The 20,800-nt window shown below is 38.1% G+C and overlaps 1 protein-coding gene across 11 annotated transcripts in view; it reads left to right on the top strand.

The window, feature by feature from the left end:
- The window catches only part of BBX (BBX high mobility group box domain containing), a 295,180-nt gene extending 275,658 nt beyond the window's left edge, over window positions 1–19,522 (top strand). For 7 of the 11 annotated variants that reach the window (XM_003261768.4, XM_003261767.4, XM_030801613.1 and 4 more), the window contains 3 exons: window positions 6,863–7,060; window positions 9,426–9,612; window positions 13,689–19,522. In XM_003261768.4, the coding sequence (XP_003261816.1) occupies window positions 6,863–7,060; window positions 9,426–9,612; window positions 13,689–13,776 (473 nt within the window). In that variant the 3' untranslated portion in view covers window positions 13,777–19,522. The remainder of the gene's footprint in view (window positions 1–6,862; window positions 7,061–9,425; window positions 9,613–13,688) is intronic. The other 4 variants (XM_030801619.1, XM_030801617.1, XM_030801618.1 and 1 more) reach the window with 3 other exon arrangements.
- Window positions 19,523–20,800: the final 1,278 nt, after the last annotated feature.

Here is a 20,800-nt window from a genome sequence, read left to right as displayed (position 1 = left end):
CCTGGTTGGCTGGGCATGGGCAGACCTGCAGGAGTAACTTCTGACCTGGATGTTTTCCTAGCCTGTTAAAATGAAACACCCCAGCAAGGCACAGTGGCTCACGCCTGTAATCCTAGTACCTCGGGAGGCCAAGGCGGGCAGATCACAAGGTCAGGAGTTCGAGACTAGCCTGACCAACATGGTGAAACCCCGTCTCTACTAAAAATACAAAAATTAGTCAGCTTTGGTGGCACGTGCCTGTAATCCCAACTACTCATTCAGGAGGCTGAGGCAGGAGAATCGCTTGAACCTGGGAGGCGGAAGTTTCAGTGAGCCAAGATCATACCACTGCACTCCAGCCTGGGCAACAACAACAGCAAAAAAGAATAGAACACCCCGAGGCTTATGGGTAGCCCAAGAAAAATCCAGTATTAACTAGTCATGTTATAGGTCCTAGGTGCAGATTTGATTTTGAAATTTCTCACAGCCATATTTATTTGTGACTTTATATAATTAGTGTTAAGCACTGAGCCCTTTGATGAAGCCTAATTTCTTCAATGGTTAAGAGGCCACCTCTCCCTTCTTCCTGTTGATTCTCTTTTTTCATTGCAGATATTTTAAAAGAGCTGACATTTTTGTAGGGCTTAATTAGGAGTCACTTCATTTGAAAACTAGAAGGGATTTTAGAGATGATTTGTTTCAACTCCTTTGATTCACTTATATCCAGAAATGGGACCTTCATGACCTAGTCCACATCTTTTGATTGTCAAATATGCTATCATTCCTTTACTGAAAATGAGGAAAAAATAAAATGCACAATTCACTGAAGTCACTTATCAGAAATATTCATGTTTTTAAGAGAGCTAGCAAAAATGGTCCAGTTTGAATTCATGTTAAACATAAGTATTTTTGATTTAGTAGGCATCGTTTACATGAGCCACATCAGCTTCCATGTCATTTTACTTTTACAGAAAACGCCAGCACTGCATCGATTATCTCACTTGTTGATTCACATTCACAACCTCTATGGAATATTCTGCTTCAGTGCTGGCAAAACAAAATATGAATTCTGCTGTTCACAGCATTAAATCCTAACATCCTCAAATTGATACATTAGCTCTTGTATATTTAAAAAATATATTCCATATAGTTTTTTTAATGTAAGGCACTGATGAACTAGCAGAAGAGTTTGAAGGACATTTAGGACCACTTTACTATTTACTTAAAATGATACTGTTCTAAGTACTTTGTTCTGTTTTTTTAAACACTGAAAACCCTACAGAGGTACCAGAGCAAGTGCAGTGTGGTAGAAAGAGCACTTACCTGGGAATTAGGAAATCTGGGTTCTAGTCTCAGACCTGCCACTAATCAGCATTTTTCAGTAGGACAAATTGTTTAACCTCACTAGGATTACTCTCCACATTGGTATTAAGTACATATATAATTTGTGTGTTTAGAGATTGGGTGAATGGTGAGATGTAGTAGTACACAGACTGTAAATTCTGTTTCCCCTCTAACACTTGATAATGATTTTATTGCTCTGGTATCTTGAGTAAGTATTGTGATACTAGAAGTATTATATTCTGTAGCCCTAATTTTCTGCTTTTGGGGGCAGAAAAGTAAATCACTTTTGAGTCTTACAGGCAGTCCCAGGCTTTAGTAGAAATACAGTTATAATTGGTGATATTTAATTATATTTATTATTAATGTATATGAAACAACTTTTGGAGAATATGTGCTGAAAAATGCATGTCCATTATTTAGTGTAGAGTACAAACTCGTTTTATGTGGCCAGGAGAAACAGGAATCAATTTGAGCATCAGAAATTACTAGTAATTTAAAGTAACCATTTTTGGTTTTTTATTTTCTTACTATCTCCAACATTTACTTGTTTGTGTAGTGACTATGTGCTTTGTGAGTTTTCTAGGCCTTTAATCCTCTCTCTCATCTATGACTATATCACTGCTTATTGAAACTTCACCTTGGAGAGGGTATAAATATATGACAGAAAATATAGCAATAATATAGAATAATTTTAACATGTGTAAGATTAAAATCCTGCTCAAATGTTAGACAGGAATTGATGTCTTTAATAGAAATATTGAGTCAACTGATGCTATATAACTGTTCAGCTATTCTGACTTCTAAAGTAGATGACTTCAAGTTCACTATGTTTTCTTTATACCGCCCTGTGAACAGGCGCCTTGCAATCTTTTTTTTTTTTTCCAAAATATCAGAAATATTTAGATGCTTGGTAATATGTTTAAATGCTAAGCTTATAATGTGTCTTAAGCCTGGGCTTTTACAATTCAAAATTGTTAAACCACTTTCTGAAATTTCGGTATATATGTATTAAAAAAAATTGTCCACAGCCTAGAATTAAAGGTAGGATTTTCAAATAAACCAAGAACACTTACCTCCTACCTCTGCCACTGTGTTTATCTTTCCACCTAGTTATGGTGTCATATGCTTATGCTTTAAGCTGGAAGTTTCTAATCGTAATAATGATGATGATAACTAATACTTACTACCACTTTATAGTTTACAGGGGGCTTTCATATATATATATATATATATATTTTTTTTTTTTTTTCAATTTCATCTTAACAGCATTCCCAGTGAATTAAGGAGGGTTTATCAGCCCCGAATACATGGTAAGGAATGATGGCCTGAGCAACACAAGCAGATAGGGAAGAAACCATCTCTCCATTTAAGTACATCGGCTACTACATTTTCTGTTTTTCATATTTGTAGACTTTTAACCCTCATTTGGTTCAGATATTGAAAATATAAATGGTATTTCACAAGGGGGGAAAAAAATCCCAAAACCTAGGACTAGGAATCTCTGTTAAAGTTCACTTCTTTGCAGTGTATAAATCTAATTACAGGCAGGAAAATTCTGGTTTATAGTTAGATTTTCACACACGATCCACAGTGCCCAGTCTAACTCGATCTCTTTTCTTAAGTTTGAAATAGTTGCTATATAACTTCAGCAAAGTCTCCCAGGATGTTGGATAAAGCTCATTCGTTTCTTTTTCCTGTGTTCTATTCAGCATCTGACTGCTGTTTCAGCTCATGGGAGACCTACCAAAGGCAATTAGATTCCAGATCTGGCTATAATAATTTCAGTGCAAGTTTGAAACCCCAGTTGGAATGTGAATTCATGACTCTGGAGCACTCTAGTGGCCTCATGGGGTACAATAGAAGAGCAATGCTGCTTTCCCAAAAAACCTACTCCACATTTTGGGATCAGAGTTTGGAAAACAAGACGGTCTCTTATTGCTACATTCCTGATGTGGCTCCAGGAGTGAGCTTGCATTATCACTCTCAGATGATATGCACCAAGTGTGTTATGGTTATTGTTTGGGTGTAAAAACTAGCCCTGTGGACTTGTTCTGAAGTGCTCGGGTAGTTTTGTGTGCTCAATTGAAAGCCGGAAAAGAAATGACTAATTTGTTTTGAAGCGACAAAGCCTTTCTTTTCTTACATTTCCATTAGGTTGCGGGTTGTCGGGAGGAACTAGCTTGCTGTCTTTGTACTCAGCTTTTGTGCTTGTTTCCCTCTCTGAACTTTTTTCATCTCATGTCCCTCACCATCAAGCTTTTGTCTGCTTTGCCAGTGTCGTTGGGCTCAGATCTACTGTTTTGTTCCAGAAAACTACTTCTTGGACACAGTCCCATCTGCCTTCCCTAATTCTTCCGTCTTAGGGGAAGGGTCTCCCTGAGGGCTGATCCTGAAGGCTGTCCTCGGTCTAAACCACCAAACAAGACCGTACGTTCTGGGGTTAACCCTTGGGTCAGAACATGAGTCTGGACCCTTATCCTCTTCCAAACTCTAGGAAGGTCACATTACATACCTTTTGCAAATGTGCATCATCTGCAGGGCCCATCATTGCATTTTGATGTAATAGTAGGTCTAGAGAAGACCTCTAGTTAATTGGCATTACCTTCTTTTGGGGGACTTATGAGAACCTCCAACGTAGTCTTTTTTTTTTTTTTTGCCTCTTCCACTTGGTCTGCAGTCTGATTCACTCCTTTACTTTCCTGCAATATACTGACCCTTGGGACTTGAGTATTGCTGGCCTGCTTTGGGCCCCCAGACTCTTTGCCTGCTGGTTTCTGAGCTTTCCCTAGTCACAGTCTGGTTTTAGGCAGAAACTGTACCTCCATTTGCAATCAACCCTTTTGCAGCTGTGCCTTACGCTTCTTACTGTGTTTTTACCAATTCATCTGGAACAAACTAGAAAAGGAACAACTATTAAGTAGAAATGAAACCATTTGAAGGCTCACCAAACAAACAAAAACAGTGCTAGTCACGGGAGTACTGTTTCCCAGCCTGTGACTCTGGAGCTGACTGGTGGCTTGTTGTTGTTGTTGTTGTTGCCGTTGCCGCCCCGGCCAGATCTTTGATTGTAGCCTATGTAGCAAAACTATTTTAGGGCTAGATGGCTCCTTTAAAGCGAATACAGTCCAACCTCTGTCTCTGAATGAAGAAACAGAGGCCCATGGTCAGTTGGACTGCAGTTAGTAAATTTAAAAGTCAGGAGTAGAATTTTGGTCTCTCTGTGACTGTTACTTCCATTACCCCATGGTCTCTGTGTAAAAAGCAAGTCATCTTTCCCAACCGACTTGGCGTTTTTCTGGTATCCATGCCTTTTCATTTACCTCCTTGGTTCTTCTTTCCGCAGTCAGTTCTAATGTAAGATATGATACACCTTTCCATCTTTGGAACCCCACTATATACCCTTATTTCTACATGTTCTGTACTTTCCTGGGAAGGGGAAGTAGAAAAGGGAAGAGGTTAATGTTCTTTCTGGAGTGTCCATCCACAATGTAGTGATTCTGTTGGAGAGGTAAACAAGACTTCTGTAACCAGAAGGGACAGCTGATGGATCTGGATAAGAAATTAGAAATCATGAAGCTTATGAATGTGCAATAGATGTTATTTAATGCTCATTGTAAATTCAGATTTTGGGCTTCTTTATACTTAAAGGAGGCTTTGAATTTTAAGGCTAAAATAGAATCATGCATCATCTTTGGAGTGTTTCTAACTGCATTATTTTTTATTTTGCTGGAAGCTTTTATTGAAGTTTAAACTAAAAAAAAAAAATCTTAAAATATGTACCACCAATGGCCTATGTTAAGCTAAATATCAAAGTATAAATATTCTAAGACTAAGTATAATAACTGAGTAAATTAGTCCACCATTGAGGTAGATCTATTTGACCTGAGAATAGATCTGCAATCTAAAAGGAGTATTTTTTCTGACTTTTGATTACTTACTTGAAAAGGTGTTTGGGAGCATTGCCAAGTAGTTTTTTAAAACAACTGTTATCTTAAGCCTGTCTGCACACAGCCATCTGTTATGCAATATTGAGGTAAGGCCAAACCACAAATGATGGTGTGATTTCTGCTTTACATACTTTCTTTTGATGTAATTGAAATTATTTCCCACTTGTTTAGGAATGTGAAGCCTGGAATCAGCCCTTCTTTTGAAATATCTTTTAAAGACCAGGTGCCATGATTTCCAGGACAAATAATCTTATTAATTCATAGCCTTCTTTCTTGAGGATGTACCTAAATCCATTAAACACCTAGATTAAACATTTTAAATGAGGGCTGTGCAAGTGTTTATACCAACAAGTTCATTTTTTCACACCCTGAGTTATTCTTGCTCTAGTTTTTTTTTTCCTCTTATTTTAGCTTTTCTTCCAAATATATATATATATATATCTTTATTGCCAATATCTACCTTCAGATATGCCTCCTCTGGATTTAGTTTGCTTAGGGCTTGTCATGTCTGACATTAGTTTTCTGAACCACATTCTCCTTTTCTTTGTCAAAAATAATTTCTATGTCTATCCTAAGAAATTCGATAGTTAAAAATTATGAAAGTGCTTCTTTTCCCTGCTTAAAAGCCCTTGGTTCACTGGAATTTCTTTAAAGTCCCAATCATAAAACTCAACTATGTTATACCCCTAAACACTTACTAAACTCATATCTACACATCTTTTCGTACTTTTAAGTTAAGGTCAGGAGGGGGTAAACTGCTAAGAAAATGAGTATATAAGAAAAGACACAAGCATCCCCAATCTATGTAAACCACGAGAAAAGTCTGTGGTACAGGTGTCTTCCTTGCTCTTGACAGAGTGACTCAGAATATAGGAGTGTGCTATCAAATGATTTATTGGGGTTACAATTAGAATACCTAAAACTAGCGTCTCCACAAGCCAGGATGACATGTGGGACTTCATTAAATTATCTCACTAAGTATATTCCTTGTTTTAGAATTCAGTGAATGAGAGTTTCTTTCCTTGGCGTGCTGGCTTCAACAATGTTTGTCCTGTCCTTACTGCACAGTCAATCTACATGAAAGAAAGTCAGGCCTCAATTTCTTTTCTGATCAATTCAACCTGGTGCTTGAAAGCAAATGTCCCAACCATAAATATAAATTTAAGAAGCACATATTTAATTTTAGTGTCCTCTGAAGAAATTTCTTTTACCGTCCTCTCTAGGCCAACTGGCCAAAAGGATCTCTCAGATAGGGACCCTCATCACAACTAGGACTTGGGGTCTGTTAGGACATATTTACTCAGATTTACCTAAATTATCGTCCCCACCAACTTGCAACACCCAAAGACTTAGAAAATGTAAAAAAGACGGGGTATCTTAATTCACTGCATTTAATTTATCAAAGCAAATATCAGTTGGTAGTAAACAGGTTAGAGGCAACGTTTTATTTCATTTTTTCCATCAGTACTTTGAAAACTCTGAGTGTAAATTCTCCATCAGATAGGTCAGAAATTTAGACATGTTTCCTTCTAAGAGCAACATTGGTGCCTTCTGTTTTTGTGAGTAACTATGCATGGTATTTCCTATTTCAGCCATATTTTCAGAAGACAGAAACACCACAGAGCCTGTTCATAAGGTTAAAAATATCCCATCCATTTTCAACACTCCAGAGCCAACAACAATGCAAGAACCTTTGGTGGGCAGCCAAAAGAGAAAAGCAAGGAAAACCAAGATTACACACCTTGTCAGGACAGCAGATGGCCGGGTATCACCAGCAGGAGGTACTTTGGGTAAGAAGAGAGAGCTTTAGACTAGAGGTGTCCAATCTTTTGGCTTCCCTGGGCCACACTGGAAGAAGAATTGTCTTGAGCCACAAATAAAATACACTAACAATAGCCAATGAGCTAAAAAAACAAAAAACAACCAAAAAACAGGCCAGGCGTGGTGGCTCACGTCTGTAATCCGAACACTTTGGGAGGCCGAGGTGGGTGGATCACAAGGTCAGGAGATCGAGACCATCCTGGCTAACACTGCGAAACCCCGTCTTTACTAAAAATACAAAAAATTAGCCGGGCGTGGTGATGGGCGCCTGTAGTCCTAGCTACTTGGGAGGCTGAGGCAGGAGAATGGCGTGAACCCAGAAGTCGGAGGTTGCAGTGAGCCGAGATCACGCCACTGCACTCCAGCCTGGGCAACAGAGTGAGACTCTGTCTCAAGAACAACAACAACAACAACAAACGCAAAAAAATCTCAGAATGTTTTAAGAAAGTTTACGAATTTGTGTTGGGCTGCATTCAAAGCTGTCCCGGGCCACATGCAGCCTGCAGGCCATGGGTTGGACAAGCTTGCTTTAGACGGAGATAACCAGAGCAAGCAGACGACCACCATGTCAGCAAATGACTGTAAGCAACTGTGGTTCCCACTGAAAAAATGAATCTGTTCTGCAGCTTTCTACAGACCTCCAAACACGTTTTATTCCATGTTTAAAATCATAGCTAGTTTTCCAAGAGCATATCTGAATTCCTAGAAAAGAAAGTTTTTAGGACTGTCATCTTCCCTTTATCTTTCTCAACGTGCACAAAAGCAATCTTAATTCCAGGAGATCCTAGACTTTTAAAGATACTAGATGAATCAGTATTTGACCATGGTCTGCTATTCGTGTCACTACAAGCCAGAGTACCAGGCGTTCAAACGGGTAGATTAAGTTTAAAATGCATCCAACATCCACTTCCTGTATAACTGGTTCAGACCATGCAGGGAGCCTGAGAATGCTTCTGGATTTCTTGAGTTGTCTGATTTAATTCAACCAAATGGTGAATTTCTCCATTTTCAATTATGGCCTGTGGTCTGTTTGCTGTTCCTGGTAGCTTCTTTGGCAGTAGAATGACCTGAGGAGCCTGAGGGAAGGGGTGTGGCCAGTGAGTGATACTGAGACCCCCCGGCCCCAAAATCTTGGAGTGCTATACCAGCTAGGTACTAGTGGCCTCGGCTGTTGCCTTTCTGCCTCTCAGCACCTCCGCAATTTTATTTTATGTGATTTGGGTTAATCTAGGTGTTAATAGAGGGGAACTATTTGCCTAGTTAGAGGACAGTTCATGAATTTTGTGCACTTTTATTGTGTGTTTTGAATATTTAGATTGTTAGAAACATAGAGTATATTAAAGGCCCTGATTTTGCCCTGTCATATGAGAGAAAAAATTCAAAGAGGTGGAATTTTTTGTTTGAGTACATTCAATACAATAGAAGTAGAATGAGGGCTAAAACCTAGATGTGCTGATGTTTAGCCCAGCAGTCCCCTCCCTCCTTTTCTGTCCAGTCTGAGTTCGTTCTGTGACTTTCAGTTTGTAGACTGTTATATCCTATTTGTTTTCACTTGGAGGAGGAGTGAAAAAATCTGAGAAACAGTCCCGTTTACATAGAAAAGTGTCATACCACTTTTGTGTCCTAATAGATAATATTTAAAGCTTTTATCAGTCATTTTCTATACTTACAATTTTTTTAAGCTATGATAAAAATTTCCCTTCTCTATAATGGCTACATAATAAAGAAAGTATACTCATTTGTAGCAGGCTTACTTGCACAGCATTTCATCCATCTTTTTCTAAATACCAGAGGGCTTCGTCTTCTCTCCAGTAGGTCTTTAGAACAAAACAACAACTTGGGCTCTCATTAGAACTGGTTAATGTGATGTATAGGCCATCCTAAGCGTTGGTATCACAGCATACCCAATGTCCAAGTTGCCATAGTAGAGCGTGCTACAGCTTCATAAGAAATGTTTAGTCAGTTGGGTTTTTAAGGGCTCTTTTACAGCATCTACAGACCCCTCTACAGAAGTCCCTTGGGTTTTATTTTAGCAGAGGCTCATTTTTCCTTCTCACTCCAAGACTGACCCATTCTTTAACCTCAGATAAAACACAGCTTCTCTTCAGCTCAGCCTCAGGGCACAGTGCTGTCCATAGTTGCAATTGAGCTTAATAAAAGAGCTTTGTTACCGAGGAGAAGAGATTCTGTAAAAGCCTTAATATTCGATGGGTAGCAAAAGTGAACGGTAGAGAACGTTAGCTCTTTTTACGTTGACTGGCACAGCGTTTTCTGTGTCTCTTCTCTGGAGAGAACAGAGTGATCTTCTCATGATGGATTTCTCTTTTGTTACAGATGACAAACCAAAGGAACAACTGCAGAGGAGTCTCCCTAAAGCAACTGAGACAGACTGCAATGACGAATGCTCACACAACACCGAGGTCGGGGAGACGCGGAGCAGTACTCCAGAAATGCCTGCCGTGTCTGCGTTCTTTAGCCTCGCTGCACTGGCTGAAGTGGCAGCCATGGAAAATGTGCACAGGTTAGTGGTAGAACGTGGAAGGAGAAAGCAACATGGAAACCAGATCAACCTCTTTGATGTGATTTGTGACATTTTTTACAGGGCATTGGGGTTCAAACTTGGTTCAACAGCACTATTGGTTATATGAGGTATTACAAAAGTATATATGCTAATTAGCAGTGCGGGAAAATACCAGGGAATATAGTCAACCAAGTATTTTATTTTGAATATGTTATCCTGTGGCTAAACTTCATTTCCATAAAAAGCCTGAGAGCAGGGAAGCAGTATTATCTGACCAATGAGCTTTGGAGTCTCATTGCAGACTGAGGTTTGAGTCCTAGCTCCATCACCTGCAAACCGAAAGATCTTGACCAAGATTATTAACCTCTCTACCCTTGGTTTTTTTCCTCTAAAAAAACAGGGGCAGGTGGCACTGATTTCACAGAGATGTTATGTGGGGTAACTCTAGCATCCCAGTGCTGGTGTGTGGAATGCCCCTTATTGGTGATGGTGTTGGTGCCATCACCAGCCATCAGAAGACAGTGCAGTTCAAGGGAGAGAGCATCCTGGCATCTGACTCATGGCAGCCAGAGGCCTGGATTTTTCTTCAACTCTTCTGTGATTTCCTACAAAGTAATTTTTTTCTCTGGACTTTAGTTTTCTCAGCACACACTGAGCATAGTGATATCCCCAAAGAATTACGAAGTTGTAAGCATCAGACGAGATCATAGATGTGGAAACCCTTTGAACTCAGCGAAGCCCCACAGAAAGTATATTAAGTTCTAAGTGTATAATTGGGTATTCTGCTACTTAATGGATCCTTTGGGAAGGCAAAAAAGCCTATTGTAAATTCAGGTATTTTATATTCCTATTCAAAGTGGATTACCCATGGACGAGCTGCTTTCTTAGACTTTCAGTCTTCAGTACAAAAGAGCTCTCAACCCAGTGCAGCTTGTGTAGCCAGTTATAGGCCCCACGCTCCTTTTTCACATCCAGGTAAACCTGGAGTCCCCTGACATGAGTTTGGTTTGCTTCTTGCTATTTACCTGTCATATTACAGTTTGAGTACTTCCTCACAAATAGCCTCTAGATATTTCCAAGAAGTCAAATTCCTTTTTATGTGTACACTGCAAATTCCTAATAGCAAGTGAATGCTGACAGACATTGTTAAAATTCACTAAGGTCTCTGAGGGAGACAATGCACAGATACTTCTCCATTCGTGGAGTTGTGCAGTCAAGGATAGAGGACAAACACATACACATGCAGTGAGAATTTAAAATATCTGCCTGAATGTTATTAAGTGTCCCTGTGAATTGTGGAAATAAGAGGGAATGTAAGAATTGAGAGAGGGATAATAATTCAGGGGTAGGAAAAGGCTAGCACATAAGCAACTTGGCTGCTGCCTGTGTTCTAAGCATGGTCACACCGTTGCTCTGTTAACCAGCCCTCCATTGTTCCCAATTTGCATCAGCAGAAAGCCACAGCAAACCTTTCCAATCTCATTGTCCCCGCCCTCCACACTCCCTACCCTGCAGTTATGTGGAATCACCCCTTTCCAGATACGCCAAGCTCTTGCCTTGTACATCCCCTGATTAGGTGAACTGCTCTCCTTCTCCCCACCCTAGTCCCCGGTCCTCTTCTCTCAGTCCTCCTGATGCCCTAGGCTGTGTGTTTCTTGTTGCTCCTGCGTGCTATGCTCACACCTCTCTCAGACCACATTGGGATGTATTGATTTGTCGATGTTTCTGTCTACTTTCAGTATATTTTGAAAGCAAAACAGTGTTTTATTCTCTGTGTTACCAGCCTGCTTAGTTCCTGTTACAACAATTGATAAATGAACAAATGAGTGGGTGAATGAATAAATGAGGTAGTTTCTGAAGTATGACTGCCTAAGTTAGATAGCAGGTATAGAAAAAATAATATGAGTAAAGGTTCTTTTTAGTTTTTTTTAACCTTCCATTAGAAAGAACAGTAATGATTACTAGAATTTTACCATCAACCTAATAAATGGTTAGTGTTCTTAATAGCTAGAAGGACAGATCACCCTGGAGAGTCTTAGCTGTAACTTGAGCCCTTACCTGTTAAAGCAGATCTACCCACCAGGCTTCTACCTATAGGCTCACTGTAATTGAACCTGGGTTGCATACCAATGAATTAAGCATTACTTCAGCATCAACTCGGTTCATGGTTTAAAGGGTGGCCCATGGAGTTAGGGGTGGAAATATACTACCTGCCCTCATGCCATGAAAAAATCTAAGTTCAGAAACCTAACTTAGACGGTTTTACAAAATACACAAAATAGAGAGTTGGAACAAACCTTTGTTAAGAGACCGGTTTATTTACTAGAAGTTAAATTAGCTATCCCAAGTGGGCCTTTTTAGTCCCATTTTAAAGACTGTTAATTAACTTGCCAAGAGCACACAGCCAATTTGTGCCCAAGTCAAGATTTGAACTCCTTATCTCACGTACTGCCAAAGGAAAGCTTCAGTCATGTCGGAGAAAATCATGAAGAATCTCACCTGACCCTTCCTCTGGGAGCTAGAATCATCAGTTGCAGCACATAGTCCTCTCCCACTGTGATTCTGACTTCTTTCCTTTTTCCATTGATTTAGCTGGACTTTCACCCCAATTTCTCTCTCCTTCTTGCCACCTTTTTTTACATTGCACTTTTCATCTTTTACTTTTGTTTTTTTTTTCTTTTCTAATACTTATTAAAATTCTTTTGGATCTTTTAATATCTTAAAAGTAAAAAGTAGCATTTTAATTTCATCTTTCTTGAACAAAGAGCTGAACATATTGAACAGATGGTATCTATAACATCCACATGTGAATAGCTTAATCCAGAGGTTTGATTCTAAAATGTTTTGCTTTTCTAAAATCCTAAATACCTTGGGCTATTAAGTGATCATTTGATTCTGAAACCCCCAAATGTTGTAATTTGTCTACATTATTTTTCTTTTTTGTGCATCAAGAGAAACTTGAGTGTAGTTACAGAGCAGGTATAAGCTAAATCTTGAAATAGCTCCTTTTGCTCTATGTACTCTGAAGAAGATACGCTTTTGAAAGGTCGTCCCAATGAAAACATTGCTGATACATCACATATTTTCAGCGCAGTGTTATGTACTACAGACCACTGTAGGTTACAGAGCAGTGAGTGTGCATTTTCTAGGATTGGTAGGCCTGTTGGAAAATGTCAAGGAAGTGCCCAGTCCTATCTTTTTAGAATGAGAAGCTCTGTAGAAATTACCAAGAATTTTGGACAGTTTTCTCATAACCATGAAGTAAATTGTATTTTTACTACTAATTATACAAAAGCTGAATGAAAAATCAGCTGTTTGGCATAGGTTCTATCCAAATGATGGAAATTTCCATGAATTTTCTAGTTCTGTCTGGAGTTCTCCCTTCATGTGTGTTGATTTTCGCCCAACTAGGGTAGATTTTGTTAAAATCTAAAATCCAGCATCAGTACTTGTTTTCTTCCTCTAAACACTCTCTGTCCATGTGCATTTGAGTTCAGAGGGTTTTATTGTTTCTTCATTCATTTTTTTTCTTGGAGTCACAGTCCATCTCTGTTTCTCTTCCAGAGTCATTGCTTTTATTATCACTAAATTACCTGAAGGTTACCAATTACTATAGGAGAACTTTCCCTTCAGGCAAGTCAAGAGAAGGAATGTGTCATTTTTAGTATCAGTGGATCAACAGGAAAATTATTGTCCCAGAACCCCAGTCCTTGATTGAAATTTTCCCACTTCTTAAAGAGTTGCCCCAAATCTGTTGGTACTTAAAATTTCATCTCTTCAAAATGGAAGTGGTTAGTTGTTTGAGGCCAGAGGGTATGCTGTTGAGTTGTATGAGGGGAATTCAGATATGAAATCTTGGGAAGGGAGACAGAATGGGAAGGAGGAAGGGGAAAAAAAGAATAAGGGAGGGGACAGAAAAGAAAAAACTTTAAAGCAAAAACAGTTTCCATTAAATGATGTAAGTAACAGCAGTAACTGTTAAACAAGATATTGGAACACACTTGTTATTCATTGTCCTCTCCTGTCTCTAATAACATATGCTGAATAAATGACTTTTTCTTCCTCTTATTTTACAGAGGTCAGAGGTCAACTCCGCTCACCCATGATGGACAGCCAAAAGAAATGCCACAGGCTCCTGTACTTATTTCCTGCGCTGACCAGTGAAGCGCCCTTTCATTGTAAAACATTGTGCTTTACCTACTACCCTAGCCGTGTCTTTACCGAGGGATGCTAGTAAGTCCAAGTGGTGGAAAATAGAGACTGCAAACAAGTGCTTGTTGCCCCACACGGCCCAGATTCACTTGAAGCAGAAGTTAGCATCCTGGGCCAGTTTGTTCTCTCAGAACCCAGAATCTTTGAGGGTAAGGTTATCTGTCTGATATTGAGCAGAAACAGAATGATCCTGGAGCTTTGCTTTCTATTGAAGGCTTTTGACGGTAATAGGTGGTAACTTGGTAAAAGGCTGCCTTTACTGTAGCTCATCCAGCATCTCTTTTACCAACCAGAGAGTGTGAAACTAGTTTCATATATTACCTAGTTATTCTTTCAAAACAAAACAAAAAAAAAACAAAAACTGATGCACTGCACTAGTTATTATTAGATATTCTTAGTCTTTTTTGTACATGGAGATTTAAGTTCTAAGATGGTTTATATAATAGGTTATACCTACATTTATATTGTAGAATAAATATTAAAAAGCCTGTTCCAGAGACTCCCAAGCAGCCTGGGCAGGCAGATGTACCATTGTTAGTGGTGTATGCTCGGCCTCGTGGTCCATATATTCTGCACTTTTATATTTGCCACCAGAATGGTAGTTTGCTGGCAAAAAAAAAAAAAAAGAGAGAGAGAGAAAATTACAACTCTTACAATCTGAATTTTTTTCTTAGCCTTGAGTGACCAAGAAGAATTTGCTTGAGGCAAATTGTGGCAAATATTTTCCCAGACAGGGGAAGAGTCCTGCAGATTACAGATTACTGGTGTTTTCATGCCTTGAGGATTCTTTTATTTTTACACAGGGGTCTAAGTGACCAATGGATTGTTCATACAAACAAAAAAAAAAAGACAAAAATATTATTCAGAAGTGACCTTAGTATTACTTCACTATTCTAAACACATTGAAGACACTCACTTCATGTGGACTTGGAGCTACAGACCTTTTACATCCATCACAGATTGACTGGACGGGTTGCAATTGCTATGCACAGCCTGATTGGCACTGCAGGTTTTTAGAGCCATTTTGAGTTTGTGTTGTTTAGGAGGTATTGAGTCAATGATGAGGGAGGTATGCCTGACCAGAGTGGGACTCTCAGTCATAGATCCACCTGCAAGTCTCTGTTTCCTTTTTGTGTTTTGTTGCTTTTGAACATAAAACCAACCATACATACACCAGCGCCAAGTGGATTAACTGGCTTAGAACATTCAACATATTGACTTAACCACCTGACATTCACAGTGTCTTGTTTCCTAGCAACAGATGCAAAGTGATAAATCAAAATTAGTCTGAGGCTACAGATTTTACAGGGTATTTGTTCTATTGCACAAAGTATTTCCCCACTCTTGTGTCACAGCACAAACTACCAAATTTTAATTATTGGATTCCAGCAATAATTTTTAATAGTTTTCAAACTGGCAGAATTTTGACAGTGCTAGTTCGAGTTTGAAGCTTTTGAATTTGATCTCTAAATGGTGACAGTTTACATGGTTTTATCTAGCTTTCTTATTTATACTTGACTGAATTATAATGATTTTTTTTCTAATTGTAATTTGACGTAATAGCCATACAAAAAATGACTCTATTCATACTAGGTTTAGCTGCTCATGGTTGTAGATATTACTTCAGTTCCGGTGCTGGAAAATATGTACAACATACTAACAGGATTGAAAAAAAAAAAATAGAGGTTTTTCTTCTTTTTTTTTTTTTCTCCAAAGCAGGTAAAGAGGGTAGCAAAGCATCAGAATGATGTACTCAAAAATGCATATTCCTGGTGGGGATGGAGGAAGAAGGAATTAGTAAAAGGTTAATCAAAAGTTACAGCTTAACCCCATTCATGTAGGAATAAATCAAGTGAGCAGTTCCAGACTTTAGCATAATATTTTTACTGTGATGCTGTTTTATTAATATTTTCTAAATTTCAAAACAAAAAGTGAATGTTTGAAATTGCTGGGTCCCGATGTTGGTGGCTGTTGGAGTTTTGGACCACTCGCTAGCAGTGATTTGAAGATTATAATTAGCTAAAATCCAAAACAAAAAACCAACAACAAAAATTGTATGGTGCAGAACATGCACCTTGACAATGGTACTAACTTGTTATTCTATAGAACACGTTAGAATAGATCTATTTTTGCCAGAGCACCCTCCTTCAGTCCTCCGATTACATTTCACTAGAGTTCCTTACGAGATTGCTGTATATTCATGGGACCTTTTTTTAAAAAAAAAAAGCAAAACAAAAGATTACTTTTTTTCTATGTGATTAATATCTTACTTGATCTGCTTTTCCTAAACCTCAGTGGCTTTTCCCTTAGGCAGGGTTGGGGGCGGGAGGGCAACTTACTGGAGATGACTGTTTTCAGATACTTTAAAACAAACCTTTTTGTAGAAATGCTTAATTTTTAAGCGGTTAGGCACTGAGAGTAGCAGAAATCCTGCAAAGCTTTATAGTTCCTTAGACTCACCTTGTCGATTCTCTGAGTAGTCTTGATTTCAATAATTGTGCTTCTCATGCCCTGAATCTGCTGGAGAGGAGTGTTGTTATTTTCAGGTAACAACATTTGTTAGCACAAATATTTCAGACCAATATTAGTGCTCTCCTCCCCACCCCTTGTTATCATTTTCATTTCATTTCTCTCATTCTTTTTTATTTTGGAAAATCATATTGCTATAGTGTGTACTTTAATCTGCCAGCAGATACCATCTACACTAACATTTGTCCCACAGCATCCTCAAGAGAAAAAGTTGTTGCACCTTATATATATCTCAAGCAAACCAAAATATGATGCTCTTCTGCTTTGTTTTATTCTAAATTGTTGTATCATATCTTTCTGAAACCATTCTGAATTTAGTTGAAATTATCAATATTTATGCTTTTAACCTTAATTTCTGGATTCAAGCCTGTATATAAATCTTTTGAAAAAAAATTGTCCTAGCCCTTCTCTGCGATGCTGGAAGTAGAAGATTGCGTCTCAGATGGAGACGCAGTACTGTTCCAGTTTTCTTTAGCCTTTTATTTATTTAGTTATTCTGGGTATTTCCTATGTAATTTTGAAGTGTGTAGAGTATATTATAGTAACTGAAGCTGCAGCTGTAAGAAGCTGAGTGAAAGAAAAAATACTGTAAGACATCCTTAAAGTTTTTATTTGTTTGGGTACTGTATATGAGATCAGGAAAAAGAAAAATGTCCCACAGCCACATTGGAAATACAGGTTCTTGTCCCCAAGTTAGGTTAGTTCCCAGATTTTACATCAAAACTGTTAATTCATTAAAACCCCTTTTAAAAGGTAAATTCTACTGTTGTAATTCCGATAGTCTTTTTCCCACAAATATCAGAAATATATTTATTTAATTCTGTCAGATGAGCTTTCTACCGATGCCATGTTCCAAAACCATGTTAAAATAATTCCCACATTATCATTGTGATTCTACTTCCTGCCGCTAAAATTGCTGGAGAAACAAAATAATGATGGAACACTATGAACAAAAAGGAGCATCTGAACTGGTCTGGTTAGAATCCAATGTGTTCAAATCCTTTTGTTTTCTTACTAAGTCAGATGCTACTGTAAGTCAGATAAAATTTTGTTTGCACTCTGCAGTCTTTGGCTCAATGTATGGAAATGTTTGCACCTATGTAAAGTCACAAGCTAATTACAAATTGCTACAGAACAGGAGTAAGCTGAAAACTGAATGCCATGTTTTGTTTATAAGGTGGGGAGGGGAGGGGAAATACCAAAAAGCTCTGTTCCAAGTTTGGCATTTGACATTAATGTGAAGCAGTGGGACCATGCTGCCTGCTAAACTACTGTATGAATCATAAGTGTTCTGAAGACGAGCAGCTGGAGGCTGGAGGATGGCATTCCGTACAGCAAAGGAGAAGCACCACCACTTCGTCTGGGAAAAGGAAGGAAATCGCAGGAGGCCTGGAGCCATCATTTGTAAAGGGGATGTTGCCGAGTGTGATGCTGTTGAGGAGATTCACCTTCAATTGCACTGCTCTGCAGAGCCTCATATAAGGCCAATCCTAATGGGCTACCTCGGCTTTAAAAGTTAATTTCAGTAAGTCCTGTTTCAAAAGTTTGTCTTTTTTTGCTTCTACCTTCAGTGCCACTATTTTCCACTGCAGTGTTTTAACTTCACAAACCGCCTCCTCCAGAGAGAACAATGTATTGCTGAAAATGGGCAGTAGAAGCAAATGCTATTGTTACATTTGACCTATAAAGTATTCAGAGTGACTGCTAGGTAGAAATTAAAACTTAGCTCTCCCAAATAGCTCCTTATTTTGCACCTTATAAAAAGTATACTAATTGTTAATTAGATGTTGCTTTTGTTTATACAAGCATTCCCAAAGAACTAGATTTGGATTTTGTTTTGAGTTTTTGGATTTTTAAAAATTATCTTATTTAGATTGACTAACAGCATACTTACAATTTTAAAAGAAGCTGTTGTTCAGTTCATCTTACCAGATGTGTCTGGCGAAGTATTCAGGGTTTGATGGACTGCTTTACTTTCGTTTGGAAGTGATAGCTAAGTTTATTATACTCTATACTAAATAACTTGTTCATTTCACTGAGGACCTTATCTTCCTTATATTTCAGAACAAAGAAGCAACAAGCGTGAATAAAAAGACAAATGTATTTGACTCCCTCATAATCCCCATCTGTATGTGCTACCCTTCCTTCAAATATATAAATGTGCATCTTTTTTTTTAAAAAAAAAAAAAAAAGTTTCCTCTTCTGGCCAAATTTGATCTATGGTGGTATGATTCATACTGTTAAATTGAGAGAGGAAACCTTGTGGTTAAAAATTATATGGCTGCCGTTTTCTTTTTGTAGTCAGTGGTCAAAACTGATCATGCCCTTAAATCGATTTTTATGCACAGAACTAGTTATTGTGAACATTACTACTCCCTCCAAAGATTTCCTGATAACTTGGGCCAGAGCTGGTTACTGAGTAACAAGGATCTAATTCAATGCCTCAAAACTCTTCCACCCACAATGCAAATCTTACCTCACAAACTCTAACCTAAATCATAGAGACATGCATGTTTCATGCATTAACACTGATTTCACTCTGTGGCCCACCAGAGGGGTGGGCTCACGTCCCCTGACTCCTCCCATGAGTGCCTCAGCTCTAAGAGCCGTGGAACAGGGGTAGGGAAGGTTTGCGATCTGGAGCTCAGCAACTGGCACAGCAGCGTTTTTTCCATTTCATTAGCACTAAACAAGTCTCTTGCTCTCAGGAATTTGTCAGAAAAAAGAATAAAATCACCTGAGACTCCACATACCAGATTATAAACTCTTCTCGTAGGTTTGAATTGCTTACTCACATGTCATAAATTAACCACAGCTTCATTTGACCACCAGGTCTAAAGTCTGTTGACAGTTTCAGCATGACTGAATCGCTCATTTTTTTTTTTTTGCTTTCAGAAATTGGCTTGGTTCTCTTTAGAGTTGGTGTAAACATGCCATGTAATAAATGATTTCCACTTAATGGTACAACAGAATTATTGCTTTCTTAGATGTATGTGTAGTAAAAGTCAATATACACATTTATATAATTTCTTTCTTCAAAATCTTATACCTAATTTGATATTTCTAAAAATTGCACATGTAAGTCATGTGTATAACATGCTAAAGTACTTTAACTGTGATCTTAAAACTGAATAAAAATATTTAATAAAACTTTGAAATATTTTAAAGATATTATTCAAATATATTTCTTTATGTTCACACTACTGGCCATAGAGTATGTGCCTTTAATGTACCATTTTCACTAAAAACAGTAGGAAAAATATTAATAAAAGTAAGATATTTCAACTATTTTAGAACATCGAATGGTGTGTCCCCCTAAACTGTGTTTGCCTGTGATTTGCCATTGTCTGGACAGCCTTGGTTGCTTTTTCCAAAAGTGTAGAGTGGTGATCAGCCCAACAGAAGAAGAGGATATGCTTCAGTACGCCACTTGGGATGAACGCTTCTGGGGTGCGCTCCTGGGACTAGTGATCAGAACACACCATCTTTCCCTGAACTAGGGCAAAACTGTGGAAGCGATTTCATTAAGAGTGTTACCTAAGTATAAACTCACACCTCAGATGTGGTGAATACAGTGTTCCTAAGTTGTTTTTTTTTTAATCCTTTGGAAACTATACGCATGCATGCACACAGTATAATTATCAACAAATACACTTTGTATTCAGACAGTTCTTCTACCCATGTACCATTGGGTTTTTTTTAGCCTCCCTGATTCAGATTTATTGATAGTGATGATACCTCCTCAAACCATTGCTGTGGGGAAGAAAAGAGAGTATATATGAAAATATTGTCATAGGGCCTGTAGCATAAATGCCCATTAAATGGTAATTATTGATTTATTGTTTTAATTCCAACGCTAAGGTTAGCATTTTTTTAAGTACATTCAAAAGATATGATGAGTATAACTATTCAAGATAAACTTCGATGCTATAGAGATAAGCTGTTTCAGGAGATTTGATGGTATGGAAAACAGAATAGGTAAAAATTTGCACCCATTAACTCATAACTTTTATATGTAGCACTAAGTAAGATTTTTCTATAAAATTAGCCTGTCTAATGAATTATACGAGATACTCCAGCACACCTCCTTTCCATTGCTGAGAATAAGATTTGTGTGTGTGTGTGTGTGTGTGTGTGTGTGTGTGTGTGTGTAAGAGACAGGGAACATGGGGTCCATACCAAAGATTAAAATTCTGTTAGGAAAAAAAGTGACAGGATATACATAAGTGTAGTTTTATGGTCCTATGTGTATTACACAATTGCACCCATCCTTTTGAATAGAACATAAAACCTATTGCAAGGAAAAATTAAGTGATTCTAATCAACAGTCAGCTAAAACATACTACTGACTCCATTCCATACATATTTTAAAAGGATTTATACTAAAGATAAAATTATGGATCATAATTTATCATAAACCTTTTTACCTTTTTGAAATTATAGGAAT

Source organism: Nomascus leucogenys, chromosome 21, assembly GCF_006542625.1.
Source record: "Nomascus leucogenys isolate Asia chromosome 21, Asia_NLE_v1, whole genome shotgun sequence".
Lineage (NCBI taxonomy): Eukaryota > Metazoa > Chordata > Mammalia > Primates > Hylobatidae > Nomascus > Nomascus leucogenys.
This window is presented reverse-complemented; position numbering and strand designations above follow the sequence as displayed.